The 23,156-nt window shown below is 44.2% G+C and overlaps 1 protein-coding gene across 1 annotated transcript in view; it reads left to right on the forward strand.

Moving 5' to 3' along the window:
- The window catches only part of MGAT5B (alpha-1,6-mannosylglycoprotein 6-beta-N-acetylglucosaminyltransferase B), a 327,915-nt gene that overhangs the window by 14,469 nt on the left and 290,290 nt on the right, over positions 1-23,156 (forward strand). Inside the window, exon 3 of the mRNA XM_033961186.1 lies at positions 14,128-14,240. Coding sequence (XP_033817077.1) covers positions 14,128-14,240 — 113 coding nt within the window. The remainder of the gene's footprint in view (positions 1-14,127; positions 14,241-23,156) is intronic.

Genomic DNA, 23,156 nt, shown 5'->3' on the forward strand with positions numbered 1-23,156 from the left:
CCTGTGCAGTAATCTTCTATCTGTACCCCTCTATTCCCATTTCCAGTAGGAATTTGTCCAATCCTTTCTTGAACCCCAGTACCGTACTCTGCCTTATAACGCCCTCTGGAAGCGCGTTCCAGGTGTCCACCACACGTTGGGTAAAGAAGAACTTCCAAGCATTTGTTTTGAATCTGTCCCCTTTCAACTTTTCCGAATGCCCTCTTGTTCTCTTATTTTTCGAAAGTTTGAAGAATTACATATCAAACAGATAGGTCTTCAGTTGCTTTCTAAAATGATACTTTCTAAAAAGAACTTAATAACAGGGGTTTCATTTCCCCATCCCAAAGAGTCGCTAGGTAAGAGAACAATCGGCGATGGCATTTCTTGTAACAACATCCTTTTATAGATGGAAAATTGAAAAAAGCACAAGTATTTCGCGAATGTTTCGATTTGTGGGTACACGGATCAGTTTCCATGGGTGAATATGGTGTCAAAGAGATAAATCTTTAGTTTCTTTCGGAATGTGAGGTAGTTCGGTTCAGATCTGATGGTTGTATGGAGGTTGTGCCATATCTTTGCGCTGATATATGTAAACATGTGGAGGGGCATAATCGAAAGGGACGTCTATGTCTGTTTACGTCCATCTTGCAAGTCATCCAAAGTTAAAAAGAGCCTAAGACACATTTTCGAAAGATACGTCCAACTTTTCTTTACTTTCGAAAATCGTCTAATTATACGTCCTGCCGATCTGATCATGCAAGACACTAAGTCGTCCATCTTTATACCACATTTCCGTCCAACTTTCCGTCCCAAGTCCAAAACGCCTAGAACAAGCCCTGTTGGACGTAGGAGGGGTCTGCAAAGTGATGGACTGCACACCAGTCATGCCACCTAAATAGTGGGGTACCTTACAGGGCACTGCTGTGAACTTCACAAAAAGTGTGCCATTGCTTCTCCTCACTACAGCTCCCTTATAGGTGACGGTGAGCCCCCCCAAACCACCTCCAGAATCCCCTAGACCCACTTATCTACCACCCCAACAGCCCTTATGGCTGCAGGAGCCACTTATATGCCAGTCAAAAAGGCTTTTGGGAGTGCATAGGACAATGCACATTTTTAAGTATTAATGCAGTGATTACAGGGGCTTATGGGCATGGGTCCTCCTCTATATGGGTCCCTAACCCATCCCCAAGATGACATAAACTGCCTCTGGGCTGGACGACTAGGCTTTCCTATGCTAGGCGGCCAGGTGATGATGGCCTGGGGCTGAAATTTAAAGTTGTGAATAAAATTTTTATGGGGGTGGGGGGGGGGTTGGTGATCACTGGGGTAGTGTGTGGGGGTCTGTGTTATGTGTTTTCAGTGCTTATCTGGTGAGTTTAGGTGGGTTTTTGTGACTCAGACCATGTTTTACATGGTCTAAGTTTTACATGGCCTAAGTCTTACATGGTCTAAGTCACAACGTCCAAGTTCCATCGATCCTGGGCTGTATAACTTTCGGTTATACATAAGGTGACCATACGTCCCGTTTTGAACGGGACTGTCCCGTTGTCCCCATGCACAGCTTCGGGATGCCAAAATGTCCCGTTTTCAGAGACGGCGTCCCGAAGCTGTGTGTGGAGCCAACAGGACAGGCAGGGCAATGCTTCTTCCGGACTTTCCCTTTCATTAATGGGATAGGGACAGCGCTCAGGCACCAATCGATGCGTTCTGCCCTCTCCACTGTCCCCTAGGACGGGTCCTTAGTGCAGCAGCCACAGGGCTTGGTGGTAGTTTGTGCGGGGCCTGGTGGGAGCGCTGCATTGTGGGAAGATTGCAGACGGTGTCAGCCGGTTGCAGGCCGAAGCTCTGCATAGGAAGGAGTGTTTCAAGGTTCTGCGGGGTAAACAACTACAGGTCCGTGTTCGGGGAGAAGATAATGCATTGCGGTCTGAAGTGGGGGATGCAGCAATGGGGACTCGGGAGGTGTAGAAGGGACCTATCAGGGAAGGGGGTGCGGGGCGGACATGCCAACGTTTTAGAAGGATAAGGAAGGAAAAAAACACGGGAAGATGCTGGACATAGAGGTTGTTTGGTGAAGGAAAAAAAACAGACATGAAGTGAGTAGGAAGACAGGTGGGAGATGCTGGACACGGGGTGGATGCAGTAAGAAAAGGAGGTTCTGGATATTGGAGTAATAGGTAGATAGGGGGCATGCTGACACAGAAAGAGGGAAAAGGAAGAGGAATGAAAGATGCCAAGTCCATGGCAGGGAGGGAAAGGAAAGGAGATGCCAGGGCATGGAGGGGGAAAGAGATGCCAGGGCATGGGGAAATGCTTAAAAAGAGGGTTCTTGTTGAGGAAGGGTTCTTGGAGTGGGTTCGCTCCAGGATTCTTAGAGGGAGGGTTCTTGTTGAGGGAGGGTTCTTCGAGTGGGCAGACTTGTTGGGACGATGGCCCTTTTCTGCCGTCATATTCTATGTTTCTATGTTTTTATGGGGGGGGGAGGAGTCAGATGCCAGACCATGGGAAAGGAAAGAAGGAGGGAGGGAGAGAAAAGAAGGAGAGGAGATGCCAGATAATGGAAGGGGAGGGGGGAGTTGGAAGGAGAGGAGAAATATGCCAGGGCACAGGGGAGAGACGGGAAACAAATGCCAGACCAGAGGGAGAGGAGGTGCCAGAACATGGAGGGAGAGAGATGCCAGGGCATGGGGGAGGGAAGGGAAGGAGATAGAGATGCCAGACCATGGGGTGGAGTGGGAAGGAAGGAAAGGAGAACAGAGAGATTCCAGAGTATAGAGAGACAGAAAAATTGAGAGGGGGTGAAGCTGAAATGAATCATGTACAAAGGAGACAGTTTATGGAAGGAGCATAGAAAGAAGGAAGATACCATATGGAAGAGAGAGAGGGCGGACACTGGATGGAGAGGGCAGAGAATGTAATGGGCGAGACAGAGGGTGATGAGGGGGCAGACACTGAATGGAAGTGTGGGGAAGAGGGGGCAGACTGAATGGAAATAGGGGGAGAGGGGGAGCAGACGCTGGAAGGAAGTGGGGAGGAGAAATAAAGGGTATATGCTGGATTGAGGGAAGAGGATAGAGTTAGATACTGGAAGGGGTGAGGGAAAGAGGTAGCAATCTATAGGTAGACACAATGAAAGAGGGAAATTGAGGACTGAATAGTAAGAAAGAATTTAGAAAGAAGCAGAAAATAAATTAAGAAGGAAGAACAGGAGGAAGGGAGTGGAGAGAGAGATGCCTAAGCAGGGGGGAAGGGGAGGAGACAGATACCAGACCTGGGAGGAGGAAAAGAGGAAGGAGACAGATACCAGATCTGAGGGGACAAAAGGAGGAGAGAGATATTCTAAAATCTGCTGTGAGGGAAGGAGGGAGGGAGGAAGGAAGGTGAGAAAGAGGCAGAGAAAAGAGGGGGGTTGTAAGCAGATTAGAAAGACTAGAGAGAGAAAGACCTGGACCAAAGGGAAAAGATAGGAGGCAGATGTAGGACTATGAGAGGTTCAGACAGAGGGGGGAGAGACCCTGGGGAAGAACAGGGAGATTTAAGATCATAATAGAGGAGGGAGAGAGAGGGAGACCTGGAACAAAGGTACAAATGAGAACTGACACTGGATCTGGGGAGGGTAACAGAGGGAAAAGAGAGAAAGACCTGGACCCAAAGGGGATGGGGCTGGATTTTTAAAGAAATGTTGGATAAGAAAGAAAGAAAGATTGGATGCACAGTCAGAAGGAAGTGCAACCAGAGACTCATGAAATCACCAGACAACAAAGGCAAGAAATATGATTTTATTTTAAATTTAGTGATCAAAATGTGTCTGTTTTGAGAATTTATATCTGTCTATATTTTGCACTATATTTGTCTATTTTTCCATAGTTACTGAGGTGACATTGCATATTTTAAAGTAATCTGCCTTGACATCTTTGAAAAAAACCAAAACTCGTAAATGATAATTAACATTTTCTCTGCGTATAGTGTGCTTTTTTAATTTTATGTTTATCATTATGAATTAATAAGCTATTGTGTGTACATGAAAAATGAATTGAAGAAATTGGGGGCGGGACTAGGGCGGGATTGGGGATGGAACTGTATATTAATAGATGTCCCGTTTTGATGAAAAAAATAAATGGTCACGTTAGTTATACATGCTGTACGACTAAGTCTAAGCCGGCCCAAGTCCCGCTCAACTCCTGCCCTTGACATGCCTACCGAAACGCCCCTTTTAGCTTTGGACGTTGAGCGGCACTATGAAGGCCTAGGTCGTTTAGAAATACGTTCAAAACCCATTTTTATTTTCGGCGCTTGGATGTTTTTGAGAAATGTTCGTCCAAGTGCCGACTTAGGCCGGTTTTTGGACATTTTTCTCTTTCGATTATGAGCCCCATAGTGTTGTAGGTACATTTGTGTTTGAGGCCTTTTGTTGAGGGATAGTTCAACTGAAGTTTACTATGAATTATCAGCAAACAATAAAATACAGAATGTCATGTTTTTTTCTGCTCATTTTTGTTTGTCAATGAAATGCAATGACATGGGATGTATCGTTGACATTTCCTATATCATTACAAACAACAGTCCATCCATGTTTGGCCAACTGGGATATATCCTTAGCAAAATGTAACAGGAACAGTCAGGCAGACTGGATGGGCTAGTTGGGTTTTTATCCGCCAACACCTTCACCCATGCCTGTTCTTAGGCTGGGGAGCAATTAAGGGAAACTAGTTTTTGGGATGGGGGCATTCTACTATAGTAGATCTGCCCCCAGACAACAACAATGGCTAGAACAGTGCTTCGGTGCATAGGGAGATGAATTACCTGCAGGAGAAAGGAAATGGTAATGTCTCTCTATAAGTCTCTGGTGAGACCACATTCAGAGTACTGTATACAATTCTGAAGACGGTATTTTCAAAAGGATTATAAACAGGTTGGAGTTGGTCCAGAGAGCAGCTGCTAATGGTCAGTGATTTCCATCATAAAGTGTATGAAACAGACTTAAAGATCTTAGGGTGGGGGAGGGTCCCACAAGTTTTTGATTCAACAATCAAAAAATGGAAAGGGACAATTATACAAATAATTAGCTTTAATGATTTCTATACTCCAACACAAAAGAAAAGCTAAGACCTTACACATATATAAATTTGCTTATTTATTTGTAAAAGTTATAAATTATCAGTTCAATAATAATACAAATCCCTTATTATCATAACACCATATAGTGAATATATTCAAAATAGCAATGAAAACCCTACCCCACAATGCTAAAACTTCTGCCTAAACCTCCTCAACTGTTAATCAAAGTGTTTGTGTTAGTATCTTCCTTATCATAAGTCCAAGAATCAACTTGAAATATGATTCTGATAACAGTCCACTCTGCACACGATGTTTTGTTGTAACTTATTCACCAAACCTGATGATTACTCATTTGTCCGATATTTAACTCTCCAAAAGATTTCCAACAGTCACGTCCAACACAGGACTGTGTTTCGCCCAATGGCATCATCAGGAGACAGTTCTCATTGCCTTCTATGATAAATATAAATACATATATCGCCAATATAATTATCTTTCATACTAATAACTTACAACTGTAACAATGATTTAACTTTAATCATATGGTTACTTGTGATACAGCATGTGACAGCGAAAGGAAAGGATATCCAAACCAGGTTTTCGTAGTGGGAGCGCCCCAAAACAGGCTGACCCACGTTCTCATCCAATATATGCCTGAATGAAAGCTCAAGCTCTAGTGTTTTTAGCGCCGGCTGCAGCGGTAACAGTTGGGACGTTCATAGGAATTTTATGAGCGTCGGAGCTGTTATCGTGGTGGCCGGCGCTTGAAACGCTAGCCCGGCTTTGTAAAGGAGGGGATAAATAATTCAAAAGTCATAGGTAACTGTGCCCATCAATCTCTCCCAGAGAAAGCTTTCTAATAGAAATAAGATTTTAGCATTGTTTTGAATTTTGGAAAAGATAATTCTGCTCTGATATTTGGCGAAAGACTATTACAAAATAAATAAAAAAATAAAAAAATAAGCCACTGAGTGAGTGGATTTGTAATGAGCTAATCGCAGAGAGGGAAGAACTACTCTGTGAGAATCGAGAGAATGTAATGAGCGAGATGGAGTATAAGGAATTGTAACACTGGATAAGTAAAGGGGCTGGCCAGTATGCAGAGTCTTAAAAGGTAGACATAAAATTTTACATTGGCATCGCAACTTAAGTGGTAGTCAATTTAGCTTGATTAATAAAGGGGTGATATAATTGTGGGATTTGGTTTTACAAAAAAGTCTCGCTGCTGCATTATATAATGTTTGGAGACGGCGCAGGTTGAAACAGGAGATACCACAAAACATAGGGGTCCTTTTACAAAGCTGTGCTAGTGGTTTTATTGCACGCACCGGATTAGCGTGTGCTATAGCACGCGCTAGCCAGAAATCTACCGCCTGCTCAAAAGGAGGCGGTAGCGGCTAGCGTGTGCAGCAATTTAGCACGCGCTATTCCACGCATTAAGGCCCTAGCGTGGCTTTGTAAAAGGAGCCCATAGAGTTACAGTAGTCCAGCCTTGAGATGACAAATACATAAAGTAAGATATGGAACAACTGAAAATCCCATACAGCGTTAATAGTTCTAATGCGCCATAATCAATAGAATCCTTTTTTTTTTTGACTATTTGAGAAACCTGAGAGTCAAAAGATAGAGAAGAGTCAAAAATAACACAAAGATATTGAACATATTTGATGAGAGGCAGGTTAGTTTTGAATTATCTAATTTTTATGGTTGTTACAGAAAAAAGTCCTGTAACCCAACAAACTGTGGTCTTATGGGGATTAAGTACCATTCATTGAGTGACATAGAAACATGATGGTAGATAAAGGCCAAATAGCCCATCTAGTCTGCGCATCCACAGTAACCATTATCTCCTCCTCTCCCTATTGGCTAAGGCTCTTAACATTTGCATCTCCTCTTCCTATAGGCTAAGGCTCTGTGCACCTGCATTGTGAGGTCATAGAGCTGCCTATCCGCAGTAACCATTATCTCTTTCTCTCTCTCAGAGATCCCATGTGCCTATCCTAGGCTTTCTTGAATTCAGTCTTTGTTTCCACCACCTCTTCTGGGAGACTGTTCCACACATCTACCACCTTTTCTGTAAAAAAAAGTATTTCCTTAAATTACTCCTGAGCTTATCACCTCTTAACTTCATTCTATGCCCTCTCATTCCAGAGCTTCCTTTCATGCGCATTAAGGTCACTCAGGCATTTAAATGTCTCTATCATATCTTCCCTCTCCCACCTTATACATATTGAGATCTTTAAGTCTGTCCCCCATATGCCTTATGACGAAGACCACACACCACTTTAGCATATCCCAGCCCCAATTTCTTCCATTCATTTTTCATGTACACATATCTTATTAATTCATAATGGTAACCATAAAATTAACCCCCTCCCACAAAGCACACTATACTCAGAGAAAATATTAATTATCATTTATATTTAGGGGGTTTCAAAGATGTCAAGGCAGATGACTAAAATATACAATATCACCTCAGTAACTAAATAAAAAGACAAATATAGTGCAAAATATAGACAGACAGCAGATATAAATTCTCAAAACTGACACATTTTGATCACTAAATTGAACATAAAATCATTTTTCCTACCTTTGCTATCTGGTGATTTCATGAGTTTCTGGTTGTGTTTCCTTCTGACTGTGCATCCTCTCTTTCATTTCTTTCTTTCTTTCTGCACTCAGACCCAACAATTGTCCTTTTCTATTCCCTCTCTAATTCCTTCCTATGTCTTTAGAGCCCCCAGTGCCTCCTTCCTATGTCCTTAGTGCCCCTTTCTTTGTCCTAAGTGCCCCAGTGCATCCTTCCCATGTCCTTAGTGCCCCCAGTGCCTCCTTCCTATGTCATTAGTCCTCTTCCCATGTTCTTAGTGCCCCCCAGTGCCTCCTATGTCCTTAGTGCCCCTTCCTATGTCCTTAGTACCTCCAGTGCCTCCTTCCCATGTCCTTAGTGCCCCCAGTGCCTCCTTCCTATGTCCTTAATGCCCCTTCCTATGTCCTTAGTACCCTCAGTGCCTCCTTCCTATGTCCTTAGTCCCCTTCCCATGTTCTTAGTGCTCACAGTGCCTCCTTCCTATGTCATTAGTCCTCTTCCCATGTTCTTAGTGCCCCCAGTGCCTCCTTCCTATGTCCTTAGTGCCCCTTCCTATGTCCTTAGTACCCCCAGTGCCTCCTTCCTATGTCCTTAGTGCCTCCTTCCTATGTCCTTATTGCCCCCAGATCCAGTGTCAGTTCTCCTTTCTACATTGGTCCCCCTCACTGCCTTCCAGCCTTTGTCCCACCCCCTCCCCCGAAGCCGGCCAGCCTCCCTCCCTCCCTGCCGCCTAAAGCCAGGCTGCCTGTCTGCCTCCCTCCCTCCAGCACCGAAGCCTGCCCCTCCCCCCAGGACCGGCCCCCGCCGCAGCTTGCTACCCGCGGGCCGCCAAAGCTTACCGCCGCTTCAACCCCACCCCCTCCGGTCGGCCGCCGCTGCCGCCGCAACTAAAAAACAGAAGGTCCAGGCGCCAGCCAACAAACCTTCCCGACGTCAATTGTGACGTCGGAGAGGAAGTTCTGGGCCATCCAGGCAGCGATTGACTGGCCCGGAACTTCCTCTCCAACGTCAGAATTGACGTCGGGAAGAAGTTTCGTGGGCTGACGCCTGGACCTTCTTTCTTTTTAATTGCGGCGGGCGGCGGTGGGGTTAAAACGGTGGTAGGCTTCGGCGGGTAGCAAGCTGCAGCGAGGTCCGGTCCCGGGGGGAGGTGGCAGGCTTCGGCGCTGGAGGGAGGGAGGGAGGGTGAAAGACCAAGATGCGGGGAGGAAAGGCTACCCACCTTTCAAATTGACAAGGACAGCAGGCTTGAGTTCCAAAGTGATTAAGCAATCCTTTTTAAGAAGAAGGAGTGGCCAGAAGAATGAGGTTTTCAAGTGAGGTTTTTTCCTCTCTCTATCCATTAACAACCTCAATTGCTTTAAACAAATTAAAGCTAAAGTGGCATGAATTTTAGTTTGTTGTCTATTAGCAAATTGATTTAGCTTAGTTTTACTTAAGCAATTGCTTTTAAAATGTGTTTCAGTTAACTAAGCTCTGACAGGCTGGACCTTAGCTAAGTCCAAATGCAACTGTGTAAATTCTGTCGCTGTTTTGTGTTTTAAAAAAAAAAATATATGTATTTGGAAAGTTAGGGAAAGAGAGAGTGTGTGAAGGAAGAAGAACAGCGGGAAAGCTTCCGTCTCTGCTCTTTGTTTTATACTTGACATCTTTTCCCGGTGTCTGCCTCTGAAGGAGTATGCACTCAGATCTGCAATAGAGAGTTGCGCGGGGACAGAAATCCCACCCATCCCCGCCAGGATCCTCTCCGTCCCCGCCAGGATCCTCTCCGTCCCCACCCGTCCCCGCCAGGATCTTCTCCATCCTCACCCGTCCCCGCCAGGATCCTCTCCATCCTCACCCGTCCCCGCCAGGATCCTCTCCATCCCCACCCGTCCCCGCCAGGATCTTCTCTATCCTCACCCGTCCCCGCCAGGATCCTCTCCATCCTCACCCGTCCCCGCCAGGATCCTCTCCATCCCCACCCGTCCCCGCCAGGATCCTCTCCATCCTCACCCGTCCCCGCCAGGATCCTCTCCATCCCCACCCGTCCCCACCAGGATCTTCTCCATCCTCACCCGTCCCCGCCAGGATCTTCTCCATCCTCACCCGTCCCCACCAGGATCCTCTCCGTCCCCACCCGTCCCCGCCAGGATCTTCTCCATCCTCACCCGTCCCTGCCAGGTTCTTCTCCATCCTCACCTATCCCCGCCAGGATCCTCTCCATCCTCACCCGTCCCCGCCAGGATCCTCTCCATCCTCACCCGTCCCCGCCAGGATCCTCTCCGTCCCCACCCATCCCTGCAAGGAATTACCTCCATCCCCGCCCGTCCCCATAAAAAGCAGCAATTACTTCTGACAGGATCTTCAATTCCACAGTTTCTTTTGTGTTTGTGCTGCTGTTTTCCTTGTGGAATCTCTTTGGTGGAACCCTTTTTTTGTTTTCTGTTCAGGTAATTAACTTATAAACCCCCTCTTTTACTAAGGCTGATGTGTCCATTATATTATATGGACGAACCCTTCTTCCAAAGTCTTCCATCCCCGTGGGAGTCCCGTTGGCTAGAGGGGGGTCCCCGTGGGAGTCCTGTGAGCCAGAGAGGGGTCCCTGTGGGAGTCCCATGGGTTAGGGAGGGATTCCCGCAGGACCCGCGGGATTCCCACGATCCCCGTTCCCGTGCAGATCTCTAATCTGCAGTCTCATCCAACCCTTTTCTATCACCGTGGCAGAACGTGTAATAACAGTGCTAAGTGCATGTTTGAATGAGAAGGGTGGCATTGCATTGCAATAGCATGGGCAGGGTTTTACTTGGGGAAATAAAACAACACAGAACAAAAAAAAAAAAAGGAAAATAAGGCGATATCTTTTTTTTATTGAACTAAATCCATTTAAGGAGAAGCTTTTGCAGGCCGAACCTTCTTCCTTCTACTACCACTACTACATATCACTTATATAGCACTGAAAGATGTTCGCATTTTGACATTTATGGACAGTCCCTGCTCGGAAGAGCTTACAATCTAACTTGGACAGACAGACATGAAATATAGGGTTGGGGATGCAGAACCCGAGGTGAGAGGAGTTAGGAGTCGAAAGCATTCTCGAAGAGGTGGGCTTTTAACTGGGCCTTGAAAACTGCCAGAGACGGAGCCCGTCGTAAGGATTCAGGTAGCTTGTTCCAAGCATGCGGCGCAGCAGAGCAGAAGGGACGGAGTCTGGAGTTGGCAGCCGAAGAGAAGGGCACATAAAGGAGGGGCTTACCAGCTGAGCGGAGCTCACGGGGGGGGGGGGGGGGTCAGGGAGGGGGTCATAGGGGGAGATAAGTGAAGAGAGATAATGAGTGCATTTGTAGGTCAGTAAGAGGAGTTTGAACTAATCTAATCTAATCCTTAGGTTTGTATACCGCATCATCTCCACGTTCGTAGAGCTCGACGCGGTTTACAGTAGGAGAAATAGGAAGGAACTACAACAGAGGGTTAGAGGTAGAAGTGTGAAGAAAATTTAGAGGACTTGGGATGCCAAGATATAAGAGTTTCCTTGATTCCTAAGTTGGAGGGAGACTTACATTTTTTGAGAAAAGCCAGGTTTTCAGATGTTTGCGGAAAACTTGGAGAGAGCTCAAGTTCCGAAGAGGGGAGGTAAGGTTGTTCCAGAGCTCAGTGATTTTGAAATGGAGGGAGGTCCCTAGCTTTCCTGTGTGGGAAATGCCTTTTAGCGAGGGGAAGGATAGTTTTAATTTGTGGGAGGATCTGGTGGTATTAGGGTTTGAGGAATTCCAAGAAAGAGGGATAAAGGGAGGGAGGATACCATATAGGATTTTGAAAGTTAAACAGGCGCATTTATAGTGGACCCTGGCGATTATCGGAAGCCAGTGGAGCTTGGCCAGGAGCGGGGAGACATGGTCAAATTTACTTTTAGCGAAAATGAGCTTGGCCACTGCATTCTGAATCCGTTGGAGTGTGAACTGTATTCAGAAACGGATGGGAAGCCAATGAAGTGACTTTAGGAGAGGGGTAAAGTAAGTAAAGCGGCTCTCCCGGAATATGAGTCGTGCAGCCGAATTTTGGACAGATTGGAGGGGAGCGAGATGGCTAAGCGGAAGGCTTGAGAGTAGAGGGTTGCAGTAGTCTAAGCGCGAGGTGATGAGGCGGGTGGACAAGTGTTTTGGTAGAGTGCTCCTCCCTCGCTACGGCCCTGGCTGAAGCTTCTGGTCTTCCCTTATTTTTATCTAGTCACTTGACTCCTTATTCACCTAGGAGGAATTTTCATTCCTCTCACCAGCATTTATTGTCTATTCCGTCCTTCCGGCAGACGTCTCTGGACATGCACAGAGATTCTAGTTTTTCCGTAATGGCACCCACTCTATGGAACCCTCTATTTGCGTTCTGAAAAATCCTTTATGAGGTTGACTTTTCAAACTAGACAAACCAGACAACCAAAATTCATTAATAGACTCCTTATACCCCACTCCACCCATCGTACACTCTGTTCATCTTACCAGAACTTACTTGGAATCCCATCATTAAGGGCTATTAATATTATGAGAAATTGCATTTTCTATGTCACCGCACCCACATTATGGAACTCAGTGCCAGCTTATATTCGAGAAATTAATTCATTAGACAAATTTAAATCAAGCTTAAAAACGCTCTTTGAAGATGCTTTTGCAGCACAACCATTTTCTTAAGGATGTTCTCTTTCAACCAAATAGTAGAATTTTCTTCTGCTCAGAAAATCTGCTGTGTCCACCCTACCTTTTGTTTTATCTTTATTTGTTCTTTCCTTTCCAAAATATTGTAGTTCTTCCCCCTCCTTTTTGTGCCAGTACAGTCATATGTTTTAATGCTTAGTTGTTGTTGTCATTGCTGTTTTTGTTCTGTTTTTTTTTTTTTAATTTAATGATGTCATTTAAATATTTGATGTCTTTTTATTATTCTGTCTTAATTGTCTTTACCCCACTCAAATGTTTTATGAATGTTAGCCGCTTTGAAACTTGAAGGCAGGATAATAAAACTTAAATAAACTTGAAACTTGATCCCAATTCCTAATATTCATCTTCTATTTCATGGTCGTCTCACTTGCTTACTGACACTCCACTTTAATTTACCTTCCTTCTCGTTCTGATCCTATTTGGTTTTCCCCTTTTAATATTGTAAACTTCCCTGCCCTCGTCTGCCTATCTGTGTCATGTTTTTGTTCACCAGGCTTTGTTTTTTTCCCTGTTTGTTTTTATTGGTTTTAAATTACTCCCTGTTGTTTTTACATTTTGTAAACCGCTTTGTTTTGACTTTTTTTTGCCAGTAATGGCGGTATATCAAATAAAGTACCGTATTTTTTTGCTCCATAAGATGCACCTGACCATAAGACTCACCCACCTCTAGAGGAGGAAAAACCAAGAAAAAAAATTCTGTACTCTGTCCTCCCTCTGGTGGTCTAGTGGTAGGCCGGGACAGGGGACAGGGTACAGGGCACATCTAGTGGTGGACACGCCTAATGGTAGGCAGCCCAAACCCAGCCTGCTCCAAGCCAGCTAGCCAGCCCCAGGCCCGCCAGCCAGTCAGCCCCAAGACAGCCAGCCATCCCCAGGCCTGCCAGCCCCAAACCATCCAGCCAGTCCCAGGTCAGCCAGCCCCAAACCAGCCAGCCAGCCAGCCCCAGACAAGCCCCCCCCCCGTATCTTTTTAAATTCTGCCATCAGCTCCAGCCAGCTTCTCTCCCTCCCTGCCTGCCGCGGCAGCCTTCGCTGCCGTAAGTTCTTGCCACATTTATCAGTCCTCAGGGTACTAAGATCTGCTAATTTGGCATTATTAGAGGTACCCTCTTTTTATGTAATAAGGTTAGAGGAATACTGATCCTCAATCTTTTATGTACACAGTATTTAGCTGTAAGCTGTGGAACACCTTACCATATCAGCTATGAATGATGCAGAGTTTGAAGGTATTAAGAAAAAATAATTAAAAACCTGGCTTTTTCAGCAGGCTTTTGGAGCAAAGTGAATTTATGGCAGGATCAACTCTGGGAACTTAATACAGATTAAGTTTTTATGAGTTTTTTTAACAGAATGCAAAATTGAATATTTAAGGTCATAATGTATTGTACTTTGCTGACTTTTGAGTTTGTTGGGCATAAGGGCTTCCTGTAGGGCCTCAGAATTCACTCTCAGTCCTCAAGAGCCACCATAGGCCAAGCATTTAGGATATCCCTAATGAATATGCATGAGAGTAATTTGCATGCCTACTGTCACCATTGTATACAAATATTTTTCATGCATATTTATTAAGGATATCCTAAAACTCCAGCCTGTTGGTGGCCCTCAAGGTCTGAGGAATGAAGCTGTAGAGAATGGCCTTTTGAAACCAGGTAGCCATAGATTTTACTTTGGGTCTTTAGGCGTTTGGGGCACTCATGAGAATCCGAGTTGACCTCTGTTTGGAAGGTTCTATTACTGTGACCGCTTAGCATTGAATGCACTGCTTACCTTTTTAAAAAAATTTTCTCCCCTTGATTTTCTTCTCTTTAGGATATTTCTGCTTGGAATTGGCTTTTTCACCCTTTGCTTCTTAATGACATCCTTGGGAGGACAATTTTCAGCAACACGCTTTGGTGACTCCCCCTTTACTGTCAGAACAGAAGGTAATTGCACACCTTGAATGACTACTTCAGAGGTCTTTCTTCATTGCATTTGGGTATTTTAGTTGTTAAGCAATTCCTTTAAGCAGGGGGGGGGTGTGAAATGAGCTGGAAGAGCAAGATTACTGATTGTGATGAAAACATATGAGGGTTTTAGACATCAGATTAAGAATAACTTTGGTACAGTGGCATAATAAGGGTAAGCGGCACCTGGGGAGTTGGTGCCCCTACCCTATCCTCTTCCCTGCCCCCCCTTGCCGTTGGGGCACTCTTTCCCCATACCTTTTTAACTTCTCCGGCGTGAGCAGCATGCCCACATTGGTGTTGGCTCGCCCTTTGACGTCACTTCCTAGGCGGGGGTCCTGGAAGTGATGTCACAGAGAGCACCAATGCCGATGCCGGCAGCAACCTCGCACCGGGGAAGTAAAAAAGATATGGGAGAAGGCATGGGGTGAGCGCAACAAGGAGAGGAATGGGGGAGTGGAGAGGAGGAGGGGGGGGGGCTGCCCACTTAGGAAGACCACGCCTGGGGTACCCCCCCTCACTCCCCTTACTACGCTTCTGGCAATGTACTAATAACTTTTATTCATAGAGCACTGCCAGTGTACAAAATATTGCACAGCCTGTCTCTTTCATTTGAAGGGAAGCTCTGGAATGAGAAGGCATAGGATGAAGTTAAGAGGTGATAGGCTCAGGAGTAGTCTAAGGAAATACTTTTTTACAGAAAGGGTGGTAGATGCATGGAACAGTCTCCCAGAAGAGGTGGTGGAGACAGAGACTGTGTCTGAATTCAAGAGGGCCTGGGATTGGCACTTGGGATTTCTTAGAGGAAGAGATAATGGTAACTGTGGATGGGCAGACTGGATGGGCCATTTGGCCTTTATCTGCCATAATGTTTCTATGTTTCATGGGAGTTGGTAATCCAAGTTTAAAGTCAGGAGGGTTAAATGACTTTGTCAATCACATGGTGAGCTGCAGTGGAATACAGTCATAGATTTCCAGGTATTAAAGCTCATTGTTTCAATGTGACTATGGTATATTGGGGTATGTTTTGGGTGGGGTTAGAGCGAACATATGATTTGGAAGTTTTCCTGCAATAATAGAACATTACAAAAAATGTCCAGGGCAAAACTTGGACATTTGAGGCTAGATCTGTTTCAATAACAAATAAGTGCCAAAAGGTGGCCAAACTGACCAGATGACTCCCCCTCCCCCCAAGATATGAATAAAACACTATATACCAGCCTGTATTTCAGCCAGTCCTATTAGAGCAAAGAGCAGGTCTCTGGAGTAGCCTAGTGGTTGGTGCAATGGACTGCAAAGAAGTAAACCCAAGCCCATATCCCACTCTAACTAGTACACTTGTGGTGGAAAGCGTGAGCCCTTGAAACCTACTAAACCAACATATAGGTAACACCTGCAGGCATAAGGGTTATTTTTGTGTTGAACAGCAAATGAAGAGACACAGGAAATATTAACACCAACCTTCAGTTACATAGATTTTATTAGTGGTTCATCAAAGTTCAAAAAACAAGTCCTTGTCATGCAATATAAATGTAGCCCCGACTAGGATCTAAGTTTTGGTGACCATGTCACCTTCCTCAGGGGACATGTAAAGAACTTGTAATGCTCTGTTAATCTTGCGTAGTGGCGCTTCGGCGCCTCTTCTCAGAAAAGAAGCACAGCTAGTCGGGACTACATTTATATTGCATGACAAGGACTTGTTTTTTGAACTTTGATGAACCACTAATAAAATATATGTAACTGAAGGTTGGTTTAGACATTTCCTGTGCCTCTTCATTTGCTTTTCTGGTCTTCCTCGAAGCTTGGTTCCTTCTTTTTGGGGTTTTCTATTGTTGTGCTGTACAGTAGGTTTTGGGTGAGTTTGGGCGGATTGAACTATATATATATTTTTTTCTATAGTTGTTACTGAGATGGCATTGCATATTTTAAAGTCATCTGCCTTAACTTCTTTGAAAAAAAACAAACAAATCTGAACATAAATGATAATTAACATTTTCTCTGCATAAGAGGGTTATAGTGAGATGTGTACCTGGAACATTTTATGTGAAATTCCCTGCAGTGCCCCCTGTGGTGCTTCACTGCACTGCTGGGATGTTTGTTTGGCCAGGCTACTACGAATGCTGGCCCCTCCTACGTCCCAATGCTGTTTTTTGTGCATTTTTCATTTGGACCTTTTTTTTTTCCTTTTCGAAAATGGTTCAAAAAGATACATGCACCGGGGACAAACACATCTAGGAAATGGCCATTTTTGAAACCAAAAAGATAGATGTTTTTCTGGTTTGAAAATGGCCATTTTCTCTACTGGAGTTTTGGACTGTTCCGTCTCACAAAGAACTTTTCTACACTCTGTCTTCTCCGTCACAGCCCCTTCCCTCTGGAATGCAATACCATCTCACCTTCGATCGGAAAAGTATTTGACAAATTCAAAACCAAACTAAAAACCTCTTTATTTCAAGACTCATACCAAAATTCTGGATAATATCCTTTTCCTTCCATCTTTAACGGTTAAAAAGAACCACTTTTAAGCAGCAATCCCCCTCGTCTCCCCTACTCGTTCTCTCCCTTCCCCTTCCTGCCTCCCTTTTATTTTCATTTTGACTTCAATGTAATTTTGAATCTTCCCCTCCCCCAGTGCCTAGTGTATCAACTTTGTCCATATCTTTGCGTATGTCCGTTTTTTATGTTACCTTATTTTACTTTTTAATATTATTATTACTCTTTTTTAAACTCTAATTTTAACAATTGTAAACCATCCAGATATTTGTTTGATGGTCGGTATATCAAACTAAATAAACTTGGGTTTTGCAGAATGTCCAAAAATAAGATTTAGGGGTCATATCGAAAATGTCCCTGCATATTAATTAATTAAATTTAGAATTATCTCCCATCCTCCTCTAAGAGCTCAGAATGAGTTACATTTACAGTTCTAAATCTACATTACATGTATTGTAGCTACCCTTCACTGTCCCAAATGGACTCACAATCTATCCAAAATGCCTTAGAGAAAAACATCAATTAGATAAAGATAAATAGAAAAAAGGAATGAAAGAAGAAGACCCCCCTCCCCCGAGAAACTTAAAACATTGTTAACAAGGAACTCAGAAGAAGAATGAAGTCATATGATTAGAATAGTAAATCTAACAAAGTAAATATAAAAACAATATCAAGCAGAAATTAAAAGAAATAAAAATAAAGGAAGTAAAACAGAGAGCAAAAATTAAGAATAAAAAAAATATAGAATTAAGAATAAGAAGAAAATAGAATAAAATAAGTTAAAAAATTCCAGTCTGTTTACAGATCCCAGTCCGACAGAGCATCACATCCAAACTCCCCGCAACCATCACAAGAGGCAACTCCAGGCAGAGAACACCAGTCAGGGCCACCGATGAGAGCCCGCAGACGCAACAGAACACAGCTGTTATGTTCAGAATACTGCACGACGGTTACCGGCTGCGTGGCAGATTGAGGTTTTATTGGAGAATCAGCATTTAAATGGTTATGGTTTTTACCAGCTCCGTAAACCTGGAAAGTCAATGCCGGAGCTCAGACATGGGCCGACATTGAATTTATGGATATATTGCCACGGGCAGTCAGCAAAACACTGAGGGGCTGATTCTTTTGGTGGCGTCTGCCGTGTGTCAATTACGGCCAGGCACTGCTTTCAGAATCGGAGATGCTGGCGCCTAGCAAGGATTCGAGACACCAGAAAGGTAGGCCAAGGTTTCGCAGGCCTACATTTCTGGTGCCCAGGGTCCTTGCAGAATCGCAGCTAGCATCACCTAGTGATGGCGAAGTCCAGTGCAGCCCCTAAACGTGCCCACTTCTGGGCTTCAACGTCACTAGGTTAACAAGAGATTATGCTATGGGAAAATACAGAAATAATGTGATATATTCAGTAATTTAGTTAACCAAGAATTTGGAAAAAGAAAAATCTTCAAAAGTTTTCGGTAATGTTCATAAGATGTAGCTCTAATCAATAGTGGACGGAAATCTTTATCGTAATAAGCTGCTTGATAGGAAAGACAATGCCCATGATGTTTCTTATTTTTACAACCCTTAACTGAAGGGAAAGTAAAGAGGGCATGAGACTTTCTACTCTTCTCATGTGCCATGATAACAAATCTATCAACAAGATATAATGGCAATAATTAATTGTCATTAATATTGTTCTAATAAATCTGTAAAAGAAACATACTGTAAAAGAAATCAAACTTCATCATAAGAAAGAAAGAAGTTGGCTACGCATTTCCCTAGCAACAGTTTACCTAGTCTGTAGAAGTATAGACCCTTGCGGGATTGAGGAAGTTGTGTAACCATGGTGATGGTATGAAGAACCACATAGGCTTGGGAGCTAGGCCAAAGTATTGGACTTATCTGATCATGTGCTAGCTGAGATGGGCACATTGGAAAAGTTGCTTTTCTTTTGAGACACAAGTGCCCCAGAAACAAGTACTATTTTAAGATGAAGCAGAGAGCTGGAACCCCTCCCCTTTGAGGTGCCTTATCACTTATCAAATGCATAACAGATGGAAAGACAGGAAGCTTAGGTAAAAGTAGGAACTAAGAAGAAACTGGTTTGAACTGGCTAGAAGCAAAAACTTTTGCCTAGGGTCATGTGATGTGGAGACATAATGGGGGAGTAAGTCAGGGGTTGTCACGGGTGATGTACTGAATTGTGACTTGCAACAAAATGCTGAAGAGAAAGTTTAGTGAGGAAAAGACCCTATGAAATGTTTAAATACAAAAATAAATACAGTACCTGCAATTGGTTGCTAAGTAGTGAGCTGATGAAATCTATGTAAGAAAAGATATATAAGAACTGTGAATATCCAGGTTGGGGATTCTAATGGGTGAAGGAGTCTATTATTGTACACACACCATTGGCTGTCTCACCCTTATCTATGTGTGATTGTCCAAAGTGATTATTATGTTCTGATAGGTGCATGGTTGTGGGTTGAATTTATGTTATTAGCTTGTTGGTATACTGAATAAAAGGTGGAATGAGAAACCAGTGTGTGAGATTTCTCGGTCTGTATGGTAGTCTAGTATCCTTTATTTTGTGTTTCTATCCTGAGTGATTGGGGAGTTAGGTGAATGTAGGGAGTTAGGAATCTTCTGCTGCTAATCCAGCAGGAGGTGCTACTTATAGTGTGTAGAGCAGGGGTGTCCAACCTGCGGCCCAGTGAAGTATTTTGTGCGGCCCCGGTCAAAGACGATGCAGTGTTTTCCTCTGCTGACCCCGGGTGTTTACCATCTTGCCGGCTCCCTCCTCTGTTTTGCTGCAGCGTTTACATGTTTGTGCAGCCCAGTGAAGTATTTTGTGCGGCCCTGGTCAAAGGCGATGCAGTGTTTTCCTCTGCTGACCCCGGGTGTTTACCGTTTTGCCGGCTCCTTCCTCTGTCTTGCTGCAGCGTTTACATGTTTGTGCGGCCCAGTGAAGTATTTTGTGCGGCCTAAGTCAAAGGCGATGCAGTGTTTTCCTCTGCTGACCCCGGGTGTTAACCGTCTTGCCTCCTCTGTCTTGCTGCAGCGTTTACATGTTTGTGCAGCCCCAGAAACATTTTTTTAGACCAATGCGACCCAGGGAAACCAAAAGGTTGGACGTCCCTGGTGTAGAGGGATAGGAGATGAGACTTGATATTATTCTTTATTATTATTCTTTATTCTTATATACCGCCATACCCAGTGAGTTCTAGGCGGTTTACATCAATTAGCAAATGATCTGCATTGAATAGCAGATTTACAACAAAATTAGAAGCAGGTTTACAAAATTAGAAGCAGATTTACAGCATAATTAGAAGTATTTTTAACAGCAAATTGCAGGCTGAATTACGATAAATTACAGTGATTTGCCGCAGTCAGCCGTGAAATTACAGCGATTCTTAACTGTCTGCAAAGAGGGCAGGTTTACAACAATATTACAGAAATTGCAGGTTTGATCGATATCACCTTCCTGCGGTTACAATCATAACAGTTTACATTATTATATACTCTTATTCAAAACATGAATGAAGTGGCAATGAATTATTATATACTGTACTTCTGGGGCAATGAAGGGTTAAATTACTTGCCCAGAGTCACAGGGAACTGTAGTGGGAATTGAACCCAATTTCCCAGGTTCGTAGGCCACTGCACTAACCGTTAGGCTAGTGTTTCTCAACTCGGTCCTGGAGTATTCCCCTTGCCAGTCAGGTTTTCAGACTATCCACAATGAAGATGCATGAAAGAAATTTGCATTTCATCGAGGCAGCGGATGCAAATCGAGTTTATGCATCTTCATTGTGGATATCCTGAAAACCTGACTGGCAAGGGGAATACTCCAGGACCGAGTTGAGAAACACTGCACTGGGATACTCATTCCAGCCTGGTTGATATTTAGAGTGAGTGAGGGGAAATGACTGTTTTGCTAGTTTTACCATCAATAATTCATTGTATTCAGTTGGCACCCATAGGCTGGCTGATAAGTTACTTGTAAAACCACATTACAGCTTTTTAAGGAAGTAGATCTAATCTAATCTAATCTAATCCTTAGGTTTGTATACCGCATCATCTCCACGTTCGTAGAGCTCGACGCGGTTTACAGTAGGAGAAATAGGAAGGAACTACAACAGAGGGTTAGAGGTAGAAGTGTGAAGAAAATTTAGAGGACTTGGGATACCAAGATATAAGAGTTTCCTTGATTCCTAAGTTGGAGGGAGACTTACATTTTTTGAGAAAAGCCAGGTTTTCAGATGTTTGCGGAAAACTTGGAGGGAGCTCAAGCTCCGAAGAGGGGAGGTAAGGTTGTTCCAGAGCTCAGTGATTTTGAAGTGGAGGGAGGTCCCTAGCTTTCCTGTGTGGGAAATGCCTTTTAGCGAGGGGAAGGATAGTTTTAATTTGTGGAAGGATCTGGTGGTATTAGGGTTTGAGGAATTCCAAGAAAGAGGGATAAAGGGAGGGAGGATACCATATAGGATTTTGAAAGTTAAACAGGCGCATTTATAGTGGACTCTGGCGATTATCGGAAGCCAGTGGAGCTTGGCCAGGAGCGGGGAGACATGGTCAAATTTACTTTTAGCGAAGATGAGCTTGGCCGCGGCATTCTGAATCCGTTAGAGTCTGTGGAGGTTTTTCTTAGTTAGGCTTAAGTAGATCAGCTCTCAAAATTGATACTTGCATGCATGGAACAGATGATCAAAAATCTAGTTCTGAACTCATTGTGCGGGGCATCTGTGAGAAGAAGGATCCTGCTGTAAGCTCTCTTCCTCCGTCAGATTGGAGTAGGAGTGGATATTTTTGATGAAGCTGAGCTGTGAAGAAGCGACAGTCACACTCCGTAATACATTGCATGAGCTGGAACAGCGTTTATCTTGAATATATTTAGAAACTCATCCTAGGTGCCGCCTTATGATCGAGTGGAACCCAAGGGAACTATAGAGCCCTTCTTGTTTTAAAATGCGGAGCTGAAGAGACCCCGGGTCTGGAAAGCTTGCCTCCCTACTACACACACAAGGCCTCTTTAAGGGTGTTCCTCTTAGTGATTTCTCTCTCTGCCTATAAACATCTTCTTTTTTTCAAGCATCCTAGTATTTCAGAGTCTGCAGAGTGGCCACTAACTACGCTATGCCCCTTCTCCATATCATCTATCAACTCCAGACGCTGTATCGACCTCTGTGGCCTCACCACTAATAATCTATGGTCTCTCGAGGCAGCAATGAATGACCTCTGCCTCTGCCCATTACCTCGTAAATACTTACTTTCAGGGACAGCAGTGTAATCACACAAATAGACAAAATGATTTTTGTTCATTTAATGTTGGTCTATAGGCAAAGAACAGTCATTATTCTCTGCCACAAAAAGGCATCATTTGGATAGTAAAAGGCTCATTTCATCTCTTACCCTGCTGACTTAGATGGAAAAGCTTCTGTCCTCTGGCCCAGCATTTCACTTAATCAAATGAAAAAGTCTTGCCTTATAGCTGAGATTTTATTTATTTTTTTGTTAAGAATCAGACCCTGATGGATTGATATCAGGCCTTGGAAAGCAAGAAAAATCTGTCACCATGGACTTTTTTGATCTGAAAAGGTTGGTTTCTTTACAGAGCTGGTCTTTATGGACTCTTAATACATAAGAGGATAAGAACATAAGATTTGTCATACTGGGACAGACCAAAGGTCTGTCAAGCCTGGTTTCCTCTTTCCAACAGTGGCCGGCCAATGCCCATAAGGACCTGGCAAGATCCCAAAGAGTAAAACAGATTTTATGCTGCCTATCCTGGAAATAAGCAGTGGATTTTCCCAATTCCATCTCAATAACGGCTTATGGACTTTTAGGAAATTATCCAAATCTCTCTTCAGTGGCCTAGTGAGGGTGAGAGGCAACCAGGGCCCCTCCCCTGCCCTCGCCTCCATCCTCCCGCTCCTTCCCCAATCCCACCTGCCGCAAGCGCCCCCTTCCCCCGTACCTCTAGTTGAAGTTGTTGCTCGTGGCAGTCAAAAATGTGCTCCTTGTGACCCCCATCAGCTCTCCCTCTGATGTCACTTCCTATGTTTGGCACCCGGAAATGATAGCCGATGGGGTCATGAAGAGCACGTTGTTGACTGCTGCAGACAACTCCAACTAGAGGTATGGGGGAAGGGAAGGAAAGGAGGAGGCGCATGCATGGAGGGGAGGAATGGGAAGAGGCGGTGGGGTGGAGAGGAGGAGGGGTGCCAGTGTCGCCACCAACGTGGCACCCGGGGTTTTCCGCCTCCCCCCCTCAACCCCTTACTGCGCCCCTGCCTCTTTAAAATTCTGTCTTTACTTTCTCTGGTAAAAAACTGCAGAGTCCAACTTCACGCTGGATGACAAAACATTGGGCTAGATTCAATAAGCAAATCGATTGTGGACCAATTGATTTGCGACCCTTTTGCGAAC

The sequence above is a fragment of the Geotrypetes seraphini genome, chromosome 10 (genome assembly GCF_902459505.1).
Source record: "Geotrypetes seraphini chromosome 10, aGeoSer1.1, whole genome shotgun sequence".
Classification (NCBI taxonomy): Eukaryota; Metazoa; Chordata; class Amphibia; order Gymnophiona; family Dermophiidae; genus Geotrypetes; species Geotrypetes seraphini.